Source organism: Panicum hallii, chromosome 3 (genome assembly GCF_002211085.1).
Source record: "Panicum hallii strain FIL2 chromosome 3, PHallii_v3.1, whole genome shotgun sequence".
NCBI lineage: Eukaryota > Viridiplantae > Streptophyta > Magnoliopsida > Poales > Poaceae > Panicum > Panicum hallii.
The window spans coordinates 23,006,213-23,030,915 of NC_038044.1; the positions used below are offsets into that span (position 1 = coordinate 23,006,213).

Here is a 24,703-nt window from a genome sequence, read left to right on the forward strand (position 1 = left end):
GCCTGTAGACCAGTCCTTCTCCACCCCCCGCCACCACCCTCGCCGGAATTTGGCCGGCAATCCCCCTGCTCTTCTTCCCCGACGAGCCAAGGGCATTTCTGTGATGATTTCAAAAGTTCTAAGGGTGTCCGTGTAAAATTCCAGAGCCCCCCCCCCATTTCAAAAGCTGTGAACTTCAAAAATGTGTAGAAAATTGTAGAAAATTCAGAAAAATACCAAACCAGTTTTGTTTGAATCCTTAAGTTAAAATATACTACTTTTATATAGCAAGTTTGAGCTGTATATGTGTAGTTTTTGATGTAAAATAAATACTAGGAAAAGAGTGTTTTATTTGTATCTCATGTTATATGCATGTGTTATAGCTGGATTTTGGAACTTAGATTGTATGTCACATGTGTAGCTTTGTCTAAGAATTTCGAGTTCTTTACTGCTCATTTGCTTAGAAATTCAAGTACCCTTGTTATATGTTGATAAAAGTTACATGATTTAATTCCAAATGCATTCCTTCATATTTGTGGCTGAAAAATTTATCTTAGCCTTGTTGCAACACGTGTGATCCAAGATAAAAGTTTGAGAATCAGAAACCTAATGTAACCTCAGCCATGAATTTAAGTTTAGATTCAAAGAAAAATTTATGAACCATAGCTCTAGTTCATGAAAAATTATGAAACTAATTTGAGATATTGCTCTTGAGTAGTGTAGCATGACCACAAATTATCAACCCATGATCAAAGTATAGAACAACTAAAAATAAATAAAACTTGATAAGTAGATCCATATTAAATAATAACCTAGGATTATTAAAGATAATTAGCTAGTCAAATAAATAAAAGTGTTAAATGTAATTAATTTAAATATCTAAGATAATCAAACATGCTACTTCATGTAGTTAATTAAATGTTTAGGGTTACCACCCATGTTGCCCAATGTAGCTAAGTAAACGGGTTAATACCCGATAAATGACTGCCCAGTAAAGGGCAATTGTGCTGTTTGCTAATATGTACTGTTATGTTCATTGGATTGCAACTTTATCGTGAAGTAGAATAACAATCTATGCATTTCCTAAACTGCATCATTTTCATCACATGTAGACTCGACGATTCTCGCCGACGAAGACTATCAGATTCTCCCGGAACCCGAAGTGGAGACCTCTGAAGACTCCGGGAACATCGTCGGAGAATTAACTGAAGCCCCGAACCCGAGTTCGGAAGAAATTATTAACATCTCTTACCCCAGCCTCGCCACTGAAGGCAAGCTCCGGACATAAAACTCACTGCTTTAATTACACCGCAATCTACCTTTATATATATATATTTGTGCATTAAGTTCTTAGGAGTTGCTCGAAAACCCTAGATGCATATTCCTAGGAACCGATGTACTGAATATTAGAACCTGAGTCCGACTAGTGCTATGCTAATAGGACCGGTAGAAGTCGAGTGATTTCCTGTCACTCGCGCGATACAGGAATTGGTTGTTTACGATCCTGCAATCACTATAAGGATGACGGACGGGGTTATATGCAGTATCATGGAAAGGAAGGATACCCCGTCTGTGTTGATGAATTTGGTTAAGGTCGCAGTGTGTGATAGTGGCAGTTAAGCGTTTGAAAGTACTAGCCACATGCCGTGAAATATGGTAAGTGGTAAGCCTAGTAACCAATCGGCCCGGCAAGTGGACTCGTCCCCCACCACTCGACCATTATTTTATGTTTACACGCACCGGCTGTGGGAGTACGTTCTGCAGAGCAGACGGGAATACAGTCATGTAGTCGCACTACAGACGTATGTCCTGCACATTGGATGTGCGTATGGTCCTGCAGTCGCTTGTGGTGGCTTTGTTTCACGACCCGGAATGAAAGGAAAACGGTTGCTTCGGAACGACCTGTTGGTGTTCCAAGCGTGTGAGTTAGGTTTACCTTGCAAGGGTTGAAATTCGATTCAGAATCGTCCGTTTCTCGTGGAGATTGAGACTGCTTAACTCTTTTGCCACATAGAGTAACAAGAGAAATCTTATGATGAGTAATACTGAGGTATACTTTAAAAAGGCTCTACCTTGCTTGAGTAGCTATAGGTGCATATCTAGAATGGTTAAAGGAACTAGAACCTGAAAGCTAAAATATAAAATTAAGGATCTACTCTTTGTTGCTTTTCAGCAAAAGCTAAACCCAGGACCTTTGCAAAACCTTCATAATTTAGATATGGATTAAGTATACCCTAATTCTAGGTAAGCCTTGCTGAGTATTAGAGTACTCAGCCTTGCAATTTGTTCTTATTTCAGGTACTATCCCTGAAGACCCTACTCTCCCCATGCCCTGGCCCTATGCTTTGCCTGATGGTTGGTCCGTGGAGTGGGACCCGTCCCCGGCCAACACTGATCGTAACGAGTGATTTAATGCCATGGCTTAGCATGATGTCCATATGGGCGACATGTATAGTTATTGTACTTTGAATTCCACTGCTGTGAAGTTGAACTTTAAAACTGGTTTGTAATAACTTCTACTAGTCCAGAACTTATGCTATTCTATCAACTCATGTAATATAAGTGCTTGTGATGTAAAATATGATGGTGATTGTATCTCTGAACTCGCCTTCGTGCGAGGTACCTTGTTGGATCCTGCTTTCGGTGGTTTATCGGAACGTTACCTGACAGGCCAAGGGGTTACACCGTTTGAAGTACGATTGGAGCCCTTGAGAGAGAAGACTTGCGTACTTGAGCCGGTGTAATTCATGTTGGTTCTGCCACAGATAGACATCACAAGTGTATACCCGAAACAATGCAATAACGAAATAGAGTATCATAATACTTTATTACATGACCGAAAGTCTTAATCTTAAGCGAATAAATAAATGTTTATAGCTAGCAGCGGACTTCAACTTCACAGGCGGATGACTGGGAGACATACGCCTAGTATTCTTCAAAATCTTCGGGGAACTCCGGAAAATTATCTTGTTCTGATAGCATTAGTTTTAATAAAGCAAGCAAGTACACTTACGGTTGGTACTCAACAAGTGGAGTAAATTATATGATATGCAAGGCTGTAATTAAGGAAAAGCTGATATGGTTTGACTGCGATAAGCATTTTTAGTTGATCAAATTTTATTTAGCAAGCATTAACTAAGTGTAAGTATATACCAACTCTTAAACAAATATCAGAGATAAATAATCAACAACATAAATAAATAAAGGATATCGATTTAGATCATATTTAAGTTCAATTATCATGTGAGGGTCCAAGCAGCTCGTAACCATGAGCACGGCTGATATATCAGTTTTCACTCTGCAGAGGTTGTACAGTTTACCCATAATTCGTGTTTCCCTTGATGTCCGGGTTTGCAAGGCCCTTAGACACTTCCAAGGTGAGTGGCAGGGATTCACTACGAGATCTTTACAAAGATTCTCTAACTTATGACAATCCACTAAGATTTCAAGTCAAAGCGGTCATAACTCTCCCTAATGAGGCAGACGCCTTAACCAGGACCATATCACACCCTCAAAAGGACCGAGCTATACCCCGACGATGCAACCCATCTTGCCTTTTTGGTAAAATTATCATAAGCTAAAGTTTCTAATTAATTAGCCAAGACCAGAGCCATGTAGTATTATGGTTGCACTGTTTTCCTGGATGGTTCTCCATGTTTCAATTAATGCAATGATCTTAATTATCACCATAAAAGTATTTCAGAACATGAGTAAAACTAGTGTAGCATAAGATCCAGGTTATTCAACCAAAATCTAAGTAAAAGCAACTAGCGTAGCTACAACATACATATAACAACCCAGGTTTAATCAAGAAAGTTTAAAAAAAACTAGGCACATCCTTAGCTTAGGATCCATCATATTATAGACTCATGCATGCAAATAAAGTAAATATGTGTATTTAGAAAGTTATTAGGGCTGGAATATGATCAAGAACCACTTTCCTTCATCAAAGTACGGCTCCTGCTCAAGAATGTTTTCAAAGCCTTGCTCTTGCGGACCCTCGAACTGTGCACCGTCTATCATAACACACAAGTATATACAAACAAATAAGTACAATAAATAAGAAATAGTGCACTAAACAGTATAAATAGAGCAAAACGATGTTATAAAGCTACTGTATACGTCGCAAGGGTCGCGTGAGTGCAAGAATCGATGAAAACGGAGTTAAAACGGAGAAGTTATGGCTATAACATGATTACAGGATTTTGTTTGTAAAAGATTTGAAACTAGAAGGGCTCTGGGCAAAGAAACCGAGGGCTAGAATATAATTAAACCATATATCTAGGGTTTAGATTGAAAAACAGAGGGGCTAGGGATGGTGGGTTCTATTTTAGAAAAGGACAGGGGCTTAAACAGAAGAAAAGGATCTATTCATGAATACTTTTGAACTGCCATGGACTGCGGGTTGATTTCGATAGAACTCAGGGGCTAAAGTGCAAAATATCCTGGGTATCGGGTTATTTGATCCCGGTCTAGATCTATTCTAGACCGTCGGATCTGGATCGGACGGGTGCACGGGGTTGAGGCGGCGCGGGCGGCAGAGATTTACGGTGGCGGGCGGCGGCGGCTGGTCGGAAAATTGCGTAAACGCGACTCCGGCCACGGTTTCGACTCGGGTTTGGCCTGGGAGGAAGAGAGCGAGGAGGGGAACACGTTTAGGGTTGAGACAAGGCGCCGTGGGCCAAGGAAGGCGGACGATGGTGGCGCGCGGTCGCGGAGATCCGGCTAGACATTGCGCGTGTGAGAAGGCGGGGAAACAGGGGGAAAAAGGGCCAGCGACGATGACCACCTCCACATGGAGCTTCGGCAGCGGGCGGGGGCGACGGAGTGGCGGCGGAGCGGTGAGACGGTGGCGTCCCCAAGCTTGGCGGCGAAGGCGGTGCAGGCTAGGGCTTCGAGGTAAAGAGGCGGCGGTTGCGGGATGTGCGGAGCCTAGGGCATGGGACGGCGGCTTTATAGGGCGACCGAGGGTGCCTTGACGTGCGGGCTCGAGGTAGCGCACGGGCGGAGGGCATGCTGCGCCGTGGCCGGACTTGGGCTCGAGCCCAAGTCTGGCTCGAGGTCGGGGACGACCCCGACAGGCGAGACCCACCTATTAGCGAGCGAGAGAAGGGGAGGAGGGCGCTGGCGCCCGGGTGGGCCGTTGGGTCGGGGAAGAGAAGAGCGAAGCAACTGCTGGGCTGAGCCGCGCGGTGGAGGGAGAAGAAAGGAAAGGCCAGCTGGGCTGGGCCGTGCGGGAAGAGAAGGAGAGAGGGGAAAAAAGAAGAGAGAGTGGGCCGGGCCCAAAGAGAAAAGAGGGAGAAAAAAATTGCATTCAAATATATTTAAATTTGAATTTAAATTTAAAATTTAAATTTAAACGGAAGACAAACAATAAAATAATGCAATACGGCATGAAATGCACAAGACCTATATTTCCTTATATTTCTTTTATAGTTAAGTAAATTACCATTAATTCACGGTAAATGCACTAAAATCAAAATAATTGAATAAAAATCTTATGGATCCTGTAAATAATCTAGCAAAATTTATTTAGCTTTATAATTTGAAAATTAGGGTGTTACAGCTCTACTTGAAATCAAGCTAATATGGATAGCATGTACAAAAGTGTTAAGAAGTGTTAGAGGTTAAAAATTTATTTAAAAGGATTTTGAACGAGATATTGTCATGTGAAATTTAATTATATCGTGATGATATTTAAATGCTTCATAGTATCACCTATAGCAACGCATGTGCATATTTGCTCGGTCTATAACAAATTGTTCCATCTAAAAAGAATCTTATTCTACGTAAGTATTAGAAAACATATCTTGCAACACTCCAAATCATATAGTGGAGCAAAATATCATATTGATAGATATTTTATGTGCTAGCTATGTAACAACTAACATAATCCATAAATAAAGTACTAAAAAATCATACACAAGGTATGTGAAATCTTTATTATTTGCTCTTGAAAAGCTATTACCTAAAGAGGAATGGAATGTATGTTTAGCTAATGATTTTTAGCTCGTAAAATAATATATATTTCAAACTAGCTATAGTGACTTTTATTGAGAATATGGTTAAGTAAAAAATATTTTTAAGATCATGTACACCTAATTTTTAAAGTTTTAGGTCCACCACTGATCATAACATGCCTAAATCCAATGCATGGTACCACAGAGTGCGCCCGTGAATCAACCCAAAGCACACCGATGCCTGCTTCAGTATGCCGACGATTATACCCTGCAGCGCTATTTCCCTTCTGTGTCTCTTTGGTTCACCAGAGGAGAAAATGGAGCGCGACCGACTACACATTTTATTGCTAGCATTCCCCGAAACAGAATAAGTCTCAGAAAAAAATACAAGAGAAATTTCACCATGTAATCATGAGATAATACACGAGACAAAAATGCAAAGCCTCTATGAGAGATTGGGAACAACACAAGAATTCGAAAAAAACATTGAGAGATTGGTAACAGCACCAGAATTCGCACGGAATTCAAGAGACAAAAATTAATGGAAGAGAGAAATAAATAAATTTCTATTTCGCCGTATAATAATCTCCACCATGAACCGATGAAAAATGAGACAAGACAATCAGCATGCCTGCAACAGTCCCGGGCGAGCTCGCTCCCTTCATGCTTCCCCCAATCTTCCGGGGGACCGAATGATCTGTGGTGCCAACTGGCGCTAGGGTTTGTGGCTTTGGGAGGGTCGGAGAGGGTGGGGGCTGGGAGGGAGGAGGCGAAGAGGAGCCACAGGCCCGGAGAGGCGGAGAGGAAGATTGCGACTTGAATTGGAAGAGATATCGATTTGCCCGTTTCAAAGGGGAGATGCACGTGACCGGGCAGCAGCATGCACACGCTCTCCTGGCCCCACTGCTCAGGTTTTCCATTCTCGGCCGTCGGCCAATTTCTCTCGTCGAGTGCCAGAGTTTGTTTTGCAATGAAGCTAGAGCAGCAGTAGATTTTGTCAAAGTTGTCTGGTTATTGATATCTCTGGATATGATATTTTTTATTTATGAATAACCCATTTAATAGGCAAACTAGCCGATTTGATCCCTCAACTCCTCGAGGACAGATTCCTTCCCCAACTATGAAATTGATCAATATAGTTCTCAAACTTTTTATTTGATCTCAATTTAATTCCTAGCCCCATGCGCCATGCTATGTTAACATACCTAGTCAACAATGGGTGTCGTAAGATATAAATAAAATTTTCAATCTCTGATTTTTCCTTATGTAAGGGGGTGTTTGGATCCCCTACTACTAAAGTTTAGTCCCATCATATCGGATGCTTAGACACCAATTAGAAGTATTAAATATAGGCTAATTACAAAACCAATTGTATAAATGGAGACTAATTCACGAGATGAATCCATAATTAGACCATAATTTGACAATGTTGTGTTATAGTAAATATGTGCTAATTATAAAATAATTAGCATCAATGGGTTCGTCTCGATAATTAGACGTGACATGCAATTAGTTTTACAATTAGTCCTTATTTAGTTCATCTAATCGGTATCAAAAGAGAAGACTAAAGTTTAGTCACTAGGATCCAAACGGGGCCTAAGATGCCCCGTAAAAATTATGGTGCAATAATCAATTAGAATGCACAAATAAATAAAAATGTAAAGCTTTTATTCATAGACACAAGATCAACAATGAATTATTTTTGCTCTATTAATGAATTTTAGGTTAGTATAGCACTTGAATTTGTACATGCATGTAACATATATACAATAACTTTACCTACACTTTGGGATGACTTAGCATCACACCAGCGTTGAAAATGAGCCCAAATAAAAAGTCTGAGGACTAAATTGGTACTTTTGATAGTTAAAGGGTATATTTGAGCCTTTGAAGGAAGTTGAGAGATAAATATGGCTCTTTTGCCATCTTAATATGATTCCCAACCTTTTAATTTTATTAAATTTTTCTTGAAGCAATGAGTATATCTTTTCTTGAAAAATTCTATAAGGTATAGTTAAAAAGGAACACTTTTCAATTCCGAAAACAACAAAAAGCATAGATAAAAATGCGAACGAGCATCGGTGGTACGTCAGCTGGCTGCAGCTCTACCCGCTGCCCCCCTACAGTTTATATAGGTAAAATCCGTGCAATGCTCCAGGCACATATTTTTTGAACAAAATAAAATAATTTTAAAGAAATATGGTAAGAAAATAATAGACACATTGTCTAAGTTATAAATTTCAGTAGCAAAATACATGTCAATTGGTCTATACCCGTGCGTTCCTACAGGAGCTGATATTTTTCTATCAAGATAAAAAATATAATATTTTATGATCATTAGGCATTACAAACTAGCAATATGCTGTTTTAGACCAATACACAAACATCAACTTTGAACGTACTAAAAAGAAAAGGGATATGAAAATTTTCAAAAGATAAAATTTTTTAACTTATATTCCATTTCTGAGATTTTCAATTGAACCATAGAAGATTTGATCATTTCTAATCAAACGGTCAGGAATTCATGCTCATTGATTAAGGTATATATAAAAATTTATTTTCTAAAACATCATGCCTCTTTTTCCAAAATCTTCATGATTGTATATTGTGGCAAAGCAGCCGGCATAACCTCCAAACATAACGCACAAAACAAATCAATTCAATGTTGTCAAAAGAAATTGCATACTGGATACTGATGGGAAAAACTAGAGTATTTATGATCAAAATATTTAATTATAAAATTCCATTGACTCTATCCAAGACCATCCAAGACCATGTATGCAACTCCAAACACCATGTGATGAAGTTAATCAGAAAAATATTGTCGTGTACCATAAGTCCATGTTAGTGTAGTTTCAAACATTAAGTGATGTATACTAAGATATGTAGCATCCGTATTTTCGATACCATTTACTCGAGTAAATAACTACTTGCCAGATGATACCTATATTTAATTTTCTCTTAATTCATTAGATTTACCCAGATAGTTAATATCCTGCAAATAGCATTTAACAAGATGAGTCTACTCTTAAACATGTCACAATAACTCAAAATTAAAGGTCCGTTTGGTATGGCTATAGCTTCTTCTGAGATGGCTAAGCTGCTTTTTCTAGCTCTTGCTTGGTTTGTTAGAAAAACATTTGGTAAAATGGTTTTTCCTGATCTTTAATGAATAGAACGGATCAAAAGTCCATAATGCCTTATCTCCTTTTCTTCTCTTTTCTTCCTATTTCTTTTTCTTCATCCATTTTTCTATTTCCTCCCTTTTATTTTTCCCTTTCATTCCTTTTATCTTGCGGGTCTGCCTGCCTTACCCCCTTCCTGCGGTGGCTCCTTTTCTTAGGCTAATCATAATGGGGTTTCATGGCGAGTTTCATGACATTAATTACCATGACACATCAGCATTTTTGATGATGCGGCACTTATTTAATGAGGGAAGAGAAGGAACTAGTTTCATCCTCACGACACTCTGCTAACTCGTTTCCAAGATGTTGGAAATAGCGTGAAATGACCACTGTGACCGCCGGTGTTTCATAGGGGATCCCGTGCGCCAATAGATCAACTAGCATTTAATTACACTGGTTAGCTTTGTAAACAGTAAAATGAAACTCTCCATTGAGGCATAGTATTTCATTCATCCTCCAAGCTGACGTGGCATTCTTGGAAACAGGGATATAAAACCCCCATTGTGATTAGCCTTATCTTTTCAAACTGCTCGCACAGCCGCCCATGCCTCGCACCGCCTAGCAAGCGGGCTCCACGCCTCCGCCTCGCGCCAAGGAGCCACCCCTGCCTTCCCGCTGCCATCTCCAGCCGCCTCCGCTCCGCCTCTCGCTTGTGCCGCCTTTCTCCTCATGCTACTGTCATTTCTTTTTCCTCCCTTAAAAGCCGGCGGCGGTTCCTGCAATGGCTGACTGGAGGGCGGCAGCGGAGGTCAGAAATGAGGCCCTGACGATGCAAATCGGCAGATCCGATGGTGGGCTATCCGATGTTGCGGGGGGAGCTACTCCAATCTCAGCCATGTTCCCAGGACGGCCGGCGCCATGACCGCGGGGCGCTGTGCTCGTCGCTGCATGTGCGCCTCCAGGTGTAGGGGCGCATGCGTGGCCCAGCGCCCGGGGCAGCGCCCCGCTGAATGGTGCACTAGCAGCCGCCTAGGCGGGCCTGGCAGCGGGCGCGGGGCCGTGTGAGCCGCAGCGGCGGCCGCCCGAGCGGGTTGCAGCGGGACAGTCGGGCGAGCAAGTTGCGGCGGAACGATCAGGCGTGCAGGCTGCAGTGCGGCGGGTGCGGCGAGGCCTGCAGCAGCTGCACGAGCGGGCAGCGACAGCCTGGCGGACGTGCTGCGGCATAGGGGGTGCGCGAGTGGCAAGACGGGCAGCGGCATGGCGGACAGTGGCAAGGCCCGCGATGGCCGGGCGGACGAACTGCGGTGCGACGGTCGGCCGGGCAAGCGGTGGTGCGTAGCTCCGAGCGGCGCGGGGTGCTCGCCCCCATGGCACCGCTCCCCGACGACGGCCACGACGAAAGCGGGACCGCCGGAGCTCCTCCATGTACATCAACGGGATACGATTTGCTCTGATTTGATTTGAGTCTATTTGGAACCCTAGTTCAAAACCTCCATCGTGTGCACAAGCTCTGCCGGCACGCCACGGCCTCCTTCTCACCCTGCGCCCGTGCGTCGGTGGATGGTGGGTCCGTGGATGGCAAAACCACGAGGGTTTTGAACGAGGAGGGTGGGTCGATGGATGGGGGCAGACCCGTGCCTCTACTGGCAGAGCTACAGGGTGAGGCAATGAGGACACTATATATAGTTTTATCAGGTGTCGTTTGGATCCCCGGACTAAACTTTAGTCCCCGTCGCATCGGATATTTGGACACCAATTAGAAGTATTAAATATATATTAATTACAAAACCAATTGCATAAATGGAGGTTAATTCACGAGATAAATCCATTAAACCTAATTAGTTCATGATCTGATAATGTTGTGCTACAGTAAATATGTGCTAATGATAAATTAATTAGGTTTAATAGATTTATCTCGTGAATTAGTCTTTATTTATCCATTAATAATGTGATAAATTAAATATGTGCTAATTAGATTTATAGTTAGGGCCTGTTCGTTTCCTCCTATCTAAACTTTAGACCCATCACATCAAAAAGAATCTTGCTATTTAGAAGTACTAAATAAAATCTGTTTATAAAACTTTTTGCACAGCTAGATGCTAATTCGCGAGACAAATTTAATGAGCCTAATTAATCCATAATTTGCCACAGTGATGCTACAGTAATTGTTCGCTAATCATGGACTAATATACCTCATTAGATTCGTCTCGTGAATTAGCACTAGGGTTCTGCAATTAGTTTTGTAATTAGACTTTATTTAATACTTCTAAATGATAAGATTCTCTTTGATGTGACCCCTCTAAAATTTAGGTACCCGGAAACGAACACCCCCTTAGTTCATGTTCAGTTCCTCTAATTGACATCCAAACATTCAATGTGATCCGACTAAAAATTAGTGCCTGATCCAAAGAGCAAGAATCGCTAGCATCTCACTCATGGAGCTATAAGAGGAACGTGACACGCTCGTCGCTTATGGTCGTATGGAAATATATGGATGATCCTGATGATCTTGATAACAGTGTGGTCTTCTTATATTGTGTAGTTGCAGGTCTAGTTGTATGCGTATAGCTATGAGTGAGGTGTACGTCGTGTGTATATATAGGGTTGGTATGTGTACGTGCATAATCGGATGAGAGGTATCGATAAAGTGTAGACAAAATTCATTTGAAGTAAGCACTATTGGTAAAATTGGTCTTCTTATCTAAATATTTGAATGGTACATTTATGATGTTGATATCGAAATGATTAGTCTTCAAAGATGCTCGTTGTGTACGTGCGTTCGTAAGAGTGAGTGTGCGTGCGTTGTGAGTGTTTAAGTTGTACTGTATAATTAAAAAAAGAAATTTGAAATGGAAATGATCGTGGTGTTTGTTTTCCTACACGAATAGACCCAAGACTACTAGGTGATACCCATGTGTTGTCGTGGGAGTTTCTAAAGTTATTCTTAAACTCTTAAAAGAAAAAGTTATTCTTAAACTACCCGCAAAAATTAGTTATTCTTAAACTGAAATACACAGATCAGGATCGAAGGAAAAATTATAATAATCTTGCCAGATAGCAGACATCACCCCTTGAATGGAGTCAGATGGACGCTCTCCTCCCCCGACGACATCAGGAAAGGAGATGATTTAGTTTTACGGATAGAGTGAAGAAGAATATGCGCCGAGTGGGAGAAGAGGAGCGACGTCATTAAAGGAAGGACTCTTCGTTGACGTGTGGCAGTTTTCGGAGAGAAGGTGATTAGAACCCAGTTGTTGGGTGGCTGTGTGACTCGTCAATTAGAACCTTGCTGGAGGGGGGAGGAGGAGATGACAGAGGACAAGCGACAGTCCACCACACTCTTAGATCCCAATTTAGCACTTATACGGCCACGAATAAAGCTAACCACCCATTGCAACGACTGAATAAAGGAACACTATTATATATACGTCAGTCAAAGACATGATACTTCTTGTAGAATGTAGACACTAAATGTGTCGTGTTACACTTGGCAAACAATATATTTTTAACTGAAATTCTGACAATATCTTTCAGAGTAAAAGCACAGATAGAAATTTAACTTGCATATACATTAATCGGGTAAACATCTACTAGTCCTAGAACAGGACATGCATGACGATGACCATGACACAGATATCAAAATAATGATACATTGCAAGAAGCAAAGCAGAATGTCTTCTAGAACTGGAACGACAGATTAGAATCGAGGTAGGACTTCTTGCAAGGGTCAAGCTAAGCAATAGCTCACAAATGCTGCATATTTTCTCATATCCTTCGCTAGATACTTTCAGTCATACTCTTAAGAAGCGTCACACATCTGAACAGAACTTTCAGGAAATCAACTTCATCATCATGTCCTTCGAAGCCAAGTGTTACCTCTTCAAGGTCAGTTAAAGAGATGCTCTCATTTTTCCAGTTGTTATTAGGTTGTTCACAAGGACAGTCTAGTAGTGGGCATTGCATTCCAACCTGCAAAAGAAATAGAGTGCAGAGCATCAATGGCGGTATTTTTCAAGGCACAACCTCAGCAAAAGAAGTAGTAGCAAAGGAATTTGCATTGGCTAAGAAAAATATTCACTTCAGTAATAATAGGGACTGAATGTTCACCTTGCGTGCATGATAAGTTAGTTCAACATTGAGCTCCTTTACTGGCCGAATCTGATGAAGCAGATGCAGTACCAATGGTGCAAAAGCATGCCCCTCTATTTCGAGCTCCAGCTCCAAAACAGATAACCGAGAGAACAATGGAAGCTGCGCAATCTCTTGCGCAAAGGTCCAGTCTGCTGCTTCCGACACATAATTCTGCACATGAGACAATACATATATGGATATAATAATAAAAAAAGGACAACTCCTGCAACATGTGCAATTTCAAGAATACTACTAGCTTCGGCCAGAAAAAGGAGTAAACGAGCAGAGGAGACGTACCATATAGACTATGCGCAAACATAGTTGTCGAACGCCACGTCTCATTGGCGGCGTGCGGCCCGGCCGTGGCGACGCTGGCCTCCGGGCGCCGGCGTCCGCGGCGGGTTGAGGCGACGGCCAGATCGCAGCTGCATGGCTTAGCATGGGGAAAGAGGAGGCGCTCGCTGGAGGTCACGGCGAAGAGCAGTGCGAGACAGAGGGAGCAGTATAAATGGACGGAGGAGCTGATGAGCTGGGAACGCGCGCGAGAACCCAAGGGGCCAGTCCACGCGCGTCTTATTAATGGCTGATCGTTTGGCTTCCCGGAGTTTTGGATTTGAATTTCGTATTTTGAACGTCGGCCGCTTGCATGGCTGGTTGTTTTGAACGCCGAACGGGGTTGCCCGGTCGGTTCCGTGACAAGTGCCGCGTGTGGGGTAGATGCGCACGAAGCATGCTCGTCTGGAACTGCATCACCTCGACGTCCGCTGACGCTTCAGCGCACTACCCCTCTGCTGCTTGCTTGCAGCCTTGCAGGCTATTGTGTGCGTCACGCGAAGACGGGATCCCATAATGCTAGGCACCAACGCCCATTGTCCCAAGCTCCAGAAGCCTCCGCAACTGCTCTGCTTCGATAGGAGATCAAGAGGTGCGAGTTGGTGCTCCATGTGAATGAAGGACTACAAGGGGACCTCGCATTAGCACTGGAGGACGAGCTCTGACGGTCAAGATCACAAGTCGCAACCCCGAATCCATCGTCATGTCAAGCGATGAATAAGAGGCTTGGGCATGTCGATCTGTATGTCTCTTGGGCATGAAGTGTTGGAGTAACAGGCTTGGCCCATTCATTCTAATGCATTAAAAGAATTTAAAGCCCACTATTAATGTTAGGGAATCAATGCTTAATTCCGTACCGGGAATTGAGGAGGATCTCAACCGACTTAAAAGGTGGACTTCGTGTACACCGCTTGTGAAGCCGGTAAGAGGAGGACGGTGAACCACACATGCGCGCGCGCTCGCTCGCCTCGCCGAGGCGCGGCCGGACGGGCGGTGCGCGGCCGGACGTGACGTGCGGTGATGTCGACAATAATGACCGGACATTGAAGGCTCTTTACGACGTCCAGGTTCGTTGAACCTGAGCCACATTAACTGCCGCTCATCAAAGTCATTCATGACGTTCTCTCCTCCCATCCTCACTCACCTCAGCACTTGATCCAACTCCTCTTCAGGAGACCTCTCCCTTCTCCCTCAGTTGCTTTCTGCCATTCCCACCGCTAGTATTGCGCAAGCTCTGCTCGCTGAAGGTCCTGCACGGGACGCGGGCAATTAGGTTTTTGGGGAGCGTCTTGACGCGACTGCTCGCTCCCTGAACGACTCCTTCGTCTACTTCCCGGCGTAACCGCTCGTGCGAACGGCTACTTCGTCTACTTCCCGGAGTGACCGTTCGTGGGACGACTACTTCCCGGCGTAACCGTTCGTGGGACTGCACTGCGAACATCTTCCTGCATCGATATAGTTCGGCTACTTCGAGCAAGGCCAGTCGAATAGCATGTCTATTCCAGCCGGTAACGGCGCAACCGGTGCCTCCGGCACTGGTCCCGCCTTGGGGTACCTACTAAATCTACTCTGGTTTAATTCTTTGTTCATGCTTATTAGTGAGAATAACATGAACACATGCACATATCTTGTACACACATTATCACTCATCTATATCATGAAATTGCGAGTAATATTTAGAATTAAAATATACCGAAAATTGTCTAGATGTCTAACATTCCAAAAACCTAATTTTGTTAATAGGCTTTCGGTATCTAGCTTTGCTGCATCAATCAAACCACCACCTTTTGATGGTTCAAATTACAAACGTTGGCAAGAACGGCTTATACTGTGGTTAACACTGTCGAGAGTGATTCATGTGAAAGAGGGTAAGCCTGAACAATTCTCTCCAGAGGATGAGAGTGCGTTCGATGAGGCTGATATCCTCTTTCGAGGCTTGATCATTAGTGTTCTCGGTGATAACCTGGTGGATTCTTATATCCGGCTGCCAACTGGCAAAGCATTGTGGGATGCTCTTGAGGCTCAATATGGAGTATCTGACGCCGGGAGTGAGTTGTATATCATGGAGCAGTTCCTTGAGTACAGGATGGTCGAAGACCGTTCTGTAGTGGAACAGGCTCATGAAATACATACTCTGGCAAAAGATCTCAAAAATTGCAGCAAAGAGTCCCCATGTGTGTTACCCAATAAGTTTGTGGCCGGAGGTATAATCTCTAAGCTGCCACCTTCTTGGAGGGACTTTGCTACTTCTCTAAAATACAAGAGACAGGAGTTCACAATAGATGGATTCATAGGGACTCTTGATGTTGAGGAGAAGGCGAGAGCAAAGGACATACATGGGAAAGGAATTGTTGGTGCTTCAAGTGCCAATCTTGTTCAAAAGAACAACTCCCACAAGAATAAGAAAAAGCCACCGCAGAACCAACCAAAGACTAAGAAGACAACCACTTTTAAGAAGAAGAAGAAGACGGGAGCTTGCTATGTGTGCGCTAGTACGGATCACTTTGCCGCAAAGTGTCCGAACCGCAAAGGCAACGACTCCGCCAACATGGTTATTAGCGAGCCTGGAGGAACATCGGGGTACGGTAATTTATTACCTACTGTTCTTTCAGTCTTTGGTTCACCCGAGTGGTGGGTTGACACTGGCGCTAATATTCATGTTTGTGCTGATGCTTCTTTGTTCTCTTCTTACCAGACCGGCGGGACTTCCTCCTTGCTGATGGGGAACGGATCACATGCGCGTGTTCTTAGTGTTGGTACGGTAAATCTGAAGTTTACTTCGGGGAAGACCGTGCAGCTGAAGAACGTGCAGCATGTCCCCACCATCAAGAAGAATTTAGTCAGCGGCTCTCTACTGTGTAGAGATGGTTTCAAATTAGTCTTTGAGTCCAATAAATGTATCTTGTCTAAATTTGGTACTTTTGTTGGAAAAGGTTATGAAAGCGGAGGCTTGTTCCGTCTTTCTTTGTCAGATGTTTGTAATAAAGTTGCATACAATGTTATTAACGTTGATGAAACAAATGTTTGGCATTCGAGGCTTTGTCACGTTAATTTTGGTTGTATGATGCGCTTAGCTAATTTGAGCTTAATTCCAAAGTTCACTTTTGTCAAAAATTCTAAGTGTCATGTATGTGTTGAATCAAAACGAACTCGTAAGCCTCATAAGACCGCGGAGGCAAGGAGCTTGGCACCCTTAGAATTAATTCATTCTGATTTGTGCGAAATGAATGGAGTGTTGACAAAAGGTGGTAAAAAATATTTCATGACTTTGATTGATGATAGTACTAGATTTTGTTACATCTATTTATTGAAGTCAAAAGATGAAGCTTTACACTACTTTAAAATCTATAAAGCTGAAGTAGAAAACCAACTTGAGAGAAAGATCAAAAGAGTTAGGTCAGATCGTGGTGGCGAGTATTTCTCAAATTTATTTACTTTATTCTGCGAGGAACATGGTATTATTTATGAGAGGACGCCTCCCTATTCACCTCAGTCAAATGGGGTTGCCGAAAGAAAGAACCGCACTCTAACGGATTTGGTTAACGCCATGTTAGATACAGCGGGACTTTCCAAGGAATGGTGGGGTGAGGCTATATTGACTGCATGTCATGTCCTAAACCGTGTTCCTACAAAGAATAAAGAGATAACTCCATTCGAGGAATGGGAGAAGAAAAGGCCAACACTGTCATACTTACGTACATAGGGTTGTTTGGCAAAAGTGAGTGTGCCAATAACCAAGAAACGTAAGCTTGGACCTAAAACTGTGGATTGTATCTTTCTAGGTTATGCTATTCACAGCGTTGGATATAGATTTTTAATAGTGAAATCTGGAGTACCTGACATGCATGTTGGTACTATAATGGAATCCAGAGATGCTACATTTTTTGAAAATATTTTTCCCATGAGAGATGAAACAAGTTCATCTAGGCAAGAGTTCATCGAGGATGATGGCTCTGCTGAGCCGATAGAACACAATGAACATACACTTGTAGAAAATCCTGAGGAGGATAACAATGATGCTTCGAGAAAGAGCAAGAGACAAAGGACTGTAAAGTCTTTTGGTGATGATTTCATTGTATACCTCATAGATGATACACCCAGAACCATTGAAGAGGCATATTCATCTCCTGATGCTGACTATTGGAAGGAAGCAGTAAGGAGTGAGATGGATTCTATTATGTCTAATGGAACCTGGGAGGTCGTTGAACGTCCTTATGGATGTAAACCCGTTGGATGCAAGTGGGTGTTCAAGAAAAAGCTTAGGCCAGATGGTACTATTGAAAAGTACAAGGCTAGACTTGTGGCCAAGGGTTATACCCAAAAAGAAGGAGAAGATTTCTTTGACACTTATTCACCAGTTGCCCGATTGACCACAATTCGAGTGTTACTTTCCCTGGCAGCCTCTTATGGTCTTCTCGTTCATCAGATGGACGTTAAGACAGCTTTCCTCAATGGAGAGTTAGAAGAGGAGATCTATATGGATCAGCCGGATGGGTTTGTATCAAAGGGTCAAGAAGGAATGGTTTGTAAGTTGTTAAAATCTTTATATGGTCTCAAGCAAGCGCCTAAGCAGTGGCATGAAAAGTTTGATAGAACTTTGACCTCTGTCGGCTTTGTTGTGAACGAAGCTGACAGATGTGTGTACTATCGCTATGGTGGGGCTGAAGGAGTGATTTTGTGCTTGTATGTGGATGACATACTGATCTTTGGCACTAGCCTTAATGTGATTAAGGAAGTCAAAGAGTTTTTATCTCAAAATTTTGAGATGAAGGATCTGGAAGAAGCTGATGTTATCCTTAATATAAAACTGGTAAAAGAGATCAATGGTGGGGTGATTCTTACACAGTCTCACTATATGGAGAAGGTGTTAAGTCGCTTTGGTTATAGCGACTATAAACCTGTCTCAACACCATATGATGCCAGTTTAATTCTTAGAAAGAACAAAAGGATAATGCGAGATCAGCTGAGATATTCTCAGATCATTGGTTCATTAATGTATTTAGCGAGCGCTACAAGACCTGACATCTCGTTTGCTGTAAGCAAACTGAGCCAGTTTGTTTCAAACCCGGGAGATGATCATTGGAAGGCTCTTGAAAGAGTAATGCGCTATCTGAAGGGGATAATGAACTATGGAATTCACTACACCGGGTACCCAAGGGTACTAGAATGGTATAGTGATTCAAATTGGATTTCTGATGCTGATGAGATAAAGGCCACAAGTGGATATGTATTTACACTTGGTGGTGGAGCTGTTTCCTGAAAGTCTTGCAAGCAGACCATCTTAACGAGGTCAACTATGGAAGCAGAACTCACAGCATTAGATACCGCCACTGTTGAGGCTGAGTGGCTTCGTGAGCTCCTTATGGACTTGCCGATAGTTGAAAAATCGTTACCGGCAATCCTAATGAACTGTGACAATCAAACGGTAATTGTCAAGGTGAATAGTTCAAAGGATAACATGAAGTCATCTAGACATGTGAAAAGGCGGTTGAAATCTGTAAGAAAATTGAGAAACTCCGGAGTTATAGCCCTGGACTATGTTCAGACGGCTAAAAATCTGGCAGATCAGTTTACAAAGGGTCTTTCACGAAATGTGATAGATAATGCATCTATGGAATTGGGCTTGAGACCCACGTGAGTCATTCTTTAGTGGAAACCTGTCCTATGTGATCGGAGATCCTGTGAATTAGGATGGTGAAACAAACTAAAGTCTGACTAGGAGAAGAGAACCTTTGTGAAAAGGGCTCATTCCGTGTATAAGGTGCATTTCTCTTCTAATCTGTATGGCAAGTTGGTTTATACCTTAATGTGTGCCAGGTGGTTTCTTTTAAACAAATGAGTTGTTTTCATGAAACAAAGATGTTGTCCTACAGAACATCTGAAAGGAACACACCTATATGAGTCTGACCACTGGTCATGGTCTATGAGAACTGGGTATTCTCTAGAAACTCATGAAGGGCCTGGAGTATGACTTATAAGCTCCAAACCGCGGGGATGCTCTTGCAGCTTAGTACCAGTGTAGGGCTCTGGTCAAACTTGTTTGCACAAAACTGGCAATTCTAAGGCATAGTCCATTGCACAGTTGTGAATAAGTGTAGCCTTTGTTCTAGATGGAAGTTCAACTTAACAGTCTCTGTCGAATACTGGTATATCAATGAGGGAATGAGGGCATTTCTAGTGTGGCTTGAATTTCTTGGTGGGGATTGTTGGAGTAATGGGCTTGGCCCATTCATTCTAATGCATTAAAAGAATTTAAAGCCCACTATTAATGCTATGGAATCCATGCTTAATTCCGTACCGGGAATTGAGGAGGATCTCAATCGACTTAAAAGGTGGACTTCGTGTACACCGCTTGTGAAGCCGGTAAGAGGAGGACGGTGAACCACACGCGCGCGCGCTCGCTCGCCTCGTCGAGCCGGGCCGTGGCCGAGGCCGAGGCCGAGGCGCGGCGCGGCCGGCCGGACATGCGGTGCGGTGCGGTGCGGTGCGTTGCGGCGTGCTGAGATGAGAAGGACGTTTTGCAGTAAAGAGCATTAAAATAGAGGGTTAATGTCGACAATAATGACCGGACATTGAAGGCTCTTTACGACGTCCAGGTTCGTTGAACCTGAGGCACATTAACTGCCGCTCATCAAAGTCATTCATGACATCCAGATTCGTTGAACCTGAGGCATCTCGCGCCTATATAAACCTGCACCCTCTCCTCCCATCCTCACTCACCTCGGCACTTGATCCAGGTACTCCTCTTCAGGAGACCTCTCCCTTCTCCCTCAGTTGCTTTCTGCCATTCCCACCGCTAGTATTGCGCGCACAGTTCTAGCGAGAGCAGGGCCTCCGGAAGCTCTGCTCGCTGAAGGTCCTGCACGGGACGCGGGCAATTAGGTTTTTGGGGAGCGTCTTGACGCGACTGCTCGCTCCCTGAACGACTCCTTCGTCTACTTCCCGGCGTAACCGCTCGTGCGAACGGCTACTTCGTCTACTTCCCGGCGTGCGAACGGCTACTTCGTCTACTTCCCGGCGTGCGAACGGCTACTTCGTCTACTTCCCGGAGTGACCGTTCGTGGGACGACTACTTCCCGGCGTAACCGTTCGTGGGACTGCACTGCGAACATCTTCCTGCATCGATATAGTTCGGCTACTTCGAGCAAGGCCAGTCGAATAGCATGTCTATTCCAGCCGGTAACGGCGCAACCGGTGCCTCCGGCACTGGTCCCGCCTTAGGGTACCTACTAAATCTACTCTGGTTTAATTCTTTGTTCATGCTTATTAGTGAGAATAACATGAACACATGCACATATCTTGTACACATATTATCACTCATCTATATCATAAAATTGCGAGTAATATTTGGAATTAAAATATACCGAAAATTGCCTAGATGTCTAACACGAAGAGGAAGAACTGCATCGACATGCTAACTTCAGAGGTGACAACGACTAGGAGGATGACTGAAGCCCCATCATCGTGGGGGTGTTATAAGCCACGATGGCAACGGCATCGTAGAGTTTAAGCGTGAGGGGGAGGTGTAGGCGCTTGTATCTTTTGAGCTAGGTTTTCGAGTGTGAGTTTAGTCGAGGTCAAGTCATGTGAGAGTTTAGATCTGGTTTGGTTTGTGAGTTTACTTAATAAAGTAGATAAGTAACAGTCTTCCTTTTGCTTCTGGGAACACTTAGACTTTTTGCTACTTTAGTGTGTCTTTGTGAGAAGATGCATCAATAAAAATTGAGTCAGTTTGTGTCACGTTCTTCCAGTTTCTTGATCATGCTAGTGTGCTTAAGTATTTTCTTCCTTTGTGAGCATGTCCTTGTGCCTTATCTTTCTCCATGGGAATTTTTTTTCCGTAGCACTGAAAGATCACATCTTCCGTAAAATACCAACAAAAACGTTTGCATGCGTGAAATATCATCGAAAGATATCAAAGTTATCTGAAAGTCACATTCCCTTATATTTATTCAGCGAAAATATTGTTTTGTCTTTTTTTAGCACGCATTAGTCATCACAGAAATGAAATGACCTTTGACTAATGAATCACCATCTACCTCCAGGCCCCAGGTGCAGCAGGCCTTATCCACAGCATCATGCGCCTGCTCCCTCCCGCAGTGCTCCTGCACGGCCAAACCGCCCGCCCGCTGCCCCCATCGGCGACACCGCTCCTCCCTGTCCCTCATCCAGTTGGGGCTCGGGCCGCACAGGTCCCTTGGTCTTGCCCAGGTCGATCGTCGGCCGCCCGACGTTCCCCCCACCGGCGACATGCCCTACGCCGCCCCTTCCCAGTCCCTCGGCGCACCTCCAGGCGGCCCGCCCAAGGCCAGCTCGCGATCGCCAGGGCCAACCGGCGCACGAGCATCGCCAGCACCAAGGCTAACGCGGAAAGGCTGGTCTGGGTGTTGTGGGCACCGGCCGACCACCACCGTCTGGCATCGCTAGGCCGCCCTCCATCTCGGTGCCTTCAGATGCATCCATTTGAGGTCGCAGATGCCTGCACATGCATCCATAGCGTTCTTGTGTTGAAATGGTGCAAGTACGAGTCATGTGCTTGTTTCTTATGCCTTACGACGGTTTGAGGGTATTTTTGTCCAAGTTAACAGAGCTGTAGAGGAAATCTAACAGACCGGCACTTTCACGCAACATTTGCATCTTTCAGTAATATTTCACGGGTGTAAACTCTTTCGGTGGTATTTTACAGGAGTTGTGGTCTTATGATGCTACCACTAGTACATAAAATAGGGCCTCTAGTCCCTATTAGAAACCGCCTTTAGTCCCAGATTCTCAACCAGAGCACAGCATCCAGGACTAATGTGTTTGACTATATATCCCGGCAGCGCTCGACCCGGGGCTAATGTAACTTTTCTGAAATTAAAAAAAAACACATCTCGCAAGTCCGACCCCACCTGCCGCTCGCCCACATGCCGGTCTGGCTCCTGTTAGGCCGATGTTTCCAAATCTTTTCTAAATCACAAAATCATTCACGAAACCAATCACAATACCAATCACAATTGCAACCCACAAACGAATCAATCACATAATCTATCTCAAATTCCATGTATTCATATTTTAATCCTAGAATCATTCACAGGGAAAGTAAGGAAAAAAACGAAGAGGAGGGGCTACTACGAGTGAATCAATCTCAAACGACTTTATCTTCTCTAGATTCGCCGTGGCCCCACGCTGCCGCCGCGCGCCGCAGGCCCGACCTGCCGCCTTGCGCTATGGGCACCGCTCACTGCTCACCTTAAGCATAATCGATGTAATAAGTTGGGCTAAGATTGTTTTCTTTTGGAAGCTTTAATTTTGAGCATTGATCATATCTTTATTTCTATTTATGATTGCTAGCCTCGTCATTAGTCAATAATGAATATTTTTTATTGGAATAATCATATCTTCCACTAAATGCCAAATTCTAAAGATTTGTTAAGTTTCTAAATGTATCTGGTACACAAAAGAATTCAGATTAGCAAATACTAATTGTACCAGAAAGGAAAGACGAAACAGAGGGAAAAAGGACCCAAACCAATCGGCCTCGTCACCTTAGACAGATCAGCCTGAGGTGTTTACTCCTTTGTTCCCGTGCAGAAAACTATGGAATCTCCTCTGACGATTCTAAGGTGTTTCACAAGGGTTTGGTTTGGAGTTCAGAAATAGAAAAATAAAATAAAAAAGAACAAAAAGGAAAAGAAAAGGAAAATGAAAGAAAACTATAAAAAGATAGAAAAGAAGAAAAATAAAGTGCGAAAATATTAGTAGTGCAGGGAAGGATGTCGTCTACTTATATTATGAACAAATCTTCATTTCTCCTTTACTATGTGCAATCCAACAATGAGGACGACATCTGGGCCTCATAGTCAATCTTTTCATTGCCTTTGCACATATCCATAATTCTATAGCTTCTCTAAGTTGAAATCTCTCACCTATGGTTTTAATTCTGACTATCAATGGCTTTCGAAAGTAATCAACTGTTAGATAACTTTCTTGGTTTTTGATAATGTTTTGTTGTTGACTTTTCTCACTCTTTCCAAGCTACGCTATATGCCTATGTCTGTTTCAGAGAAGAGAGCTTGAGGGGAGAGATATAGACGATTCAAAAGAGATACATTTGAGTACCTGGCAGAGAATAATTGTTAGATGAAGACTATTTTACACGATGAAAATTCTTCCTTGACAATTCAAAACGTAAGTATTGTTGATACTTGGAGTTAGCTAGTTCTTAAAGTTGTGGGTTCTTTCGAATTGATGGATTAAGTAAATGCACATGTACGGCGTATCCCTATTGCGCCTCTGATACTAAAAGACTTGGTACTTGACTCGCTTACTTTGGTTGTTTTGACTAGCATTCTTTTTTTTTTTGTAATTGCAGAGTTTTGATCATTTACTTACTCGAGGACGAGCAACAACTACGAATGAGGAGGTTGTTGGCACGCAATTATGACACTTCTTTTTACCATTTAAGTGGTGTTTTCATACTGACTGTTACACTAACCCATCACTTGGCGCCTGAAATAACCTCATGTTTACATATGTATTGTATTTTGGAATCTGTTAAATATTCACATGAAATATGATATAATCAGAGGTTTTTTATACGAGATTGATGGATAACTGGACCAAGACATTGAGAAAGGCATGCACGAGAAAATTGGGCAGCAGAAGAGCTACAAAAGACTCAGTCGATCAGCCTAGCCTCTTCTCGACTCCAAACAAGCTTTCTTTCGTGCACGATAAAACCCATGCAATTCCAATTCCTACGGTTTCTACAACGTCCATTCTCCACTACGCCAATCTAAAGAGTAGTATAAGTACCATTCAAGAGACTGCATGAAAAAAAAAGAGTTAGGGTTCCACGAATACAACAAGCTTTACCTATTCCACTGCCACTGCAAGGTCAGGAACAGAGTGAGAACCAGATCATCGAGCAAAGCATCATGGGAGAACGTGAGGCGATGAAGAAACTCCTTTGGATGATCATCATCCTAGGAGCCTCAGGCCGATCTGCTTGTGGTGTTTTTGTCTCGTCTCACCATCAATTTCAATCTGGTGGATCTCTAGAGCTTTTCTACCCCTATTATGCATCAAGATGAGTAAGATCATGGGTAGGGATGGCAACGGGTGAGAAACCCGATGGGGGGGGGGGGGTAGGGGAACGCACCCGCCCCTACCTAGGTTGAAACTCCCCGCCAC

General features: G+C 43.3%; 1 protein-coding gene across 1 annotated transcript; it reads left to right on the forward strand.

Moving 5' to 3' along the window:
- The first annotated feature begins 4,774 nt into the window (after nt 1-4,774).
- On the forward strand, nt 4,775-16,438 carry LOC112885362. Its single transcript, XM_025950996.1, has 3 exons — nt 4,775-4,878; nt 15,272-16,113; nt 16,224-16,438. Exons 1-3 carry the CDS (start codon nt 4,775-4,777, stop codon nt 16,277-16,279), a joined length of 1,002 nt encoding a protein of 333 aa, XP_025806781.1. The 3' UTR covers nt 16,280-16,438.
- Nucleotides 16,439-24,703: the final 8,265 nt, after the last annotated feature.

What these genes read in the sequence shown, in the direction of transcription:
- LOC112885362 (XM_025950996.1), top strand. Translation starts at nt 4,775, where the DNA reads ATGGAGCTTCGGCAGCGGGCGGGGGCGACGGAGTGGCGGCGGAGCGGT. An exon ending in GTGCAGGCTAGGGCTTCGAG is followed by an intron (nt 4,879 to 15,271) that starts GTAAAGAGGCGG and finishes TTTTGTTAATAG; the next exon opens with GCTTTCGGTATCTAGCTTTG. An exon ending in TGGAGGAACATCGGGGTACG is followed by an intron (nt 16,114 to 16,223) that starts GTAATTTATTAC and finishes TCTTCTTACCAG; the next exon opens with ACCGGCGGGACTTCCTCCTT.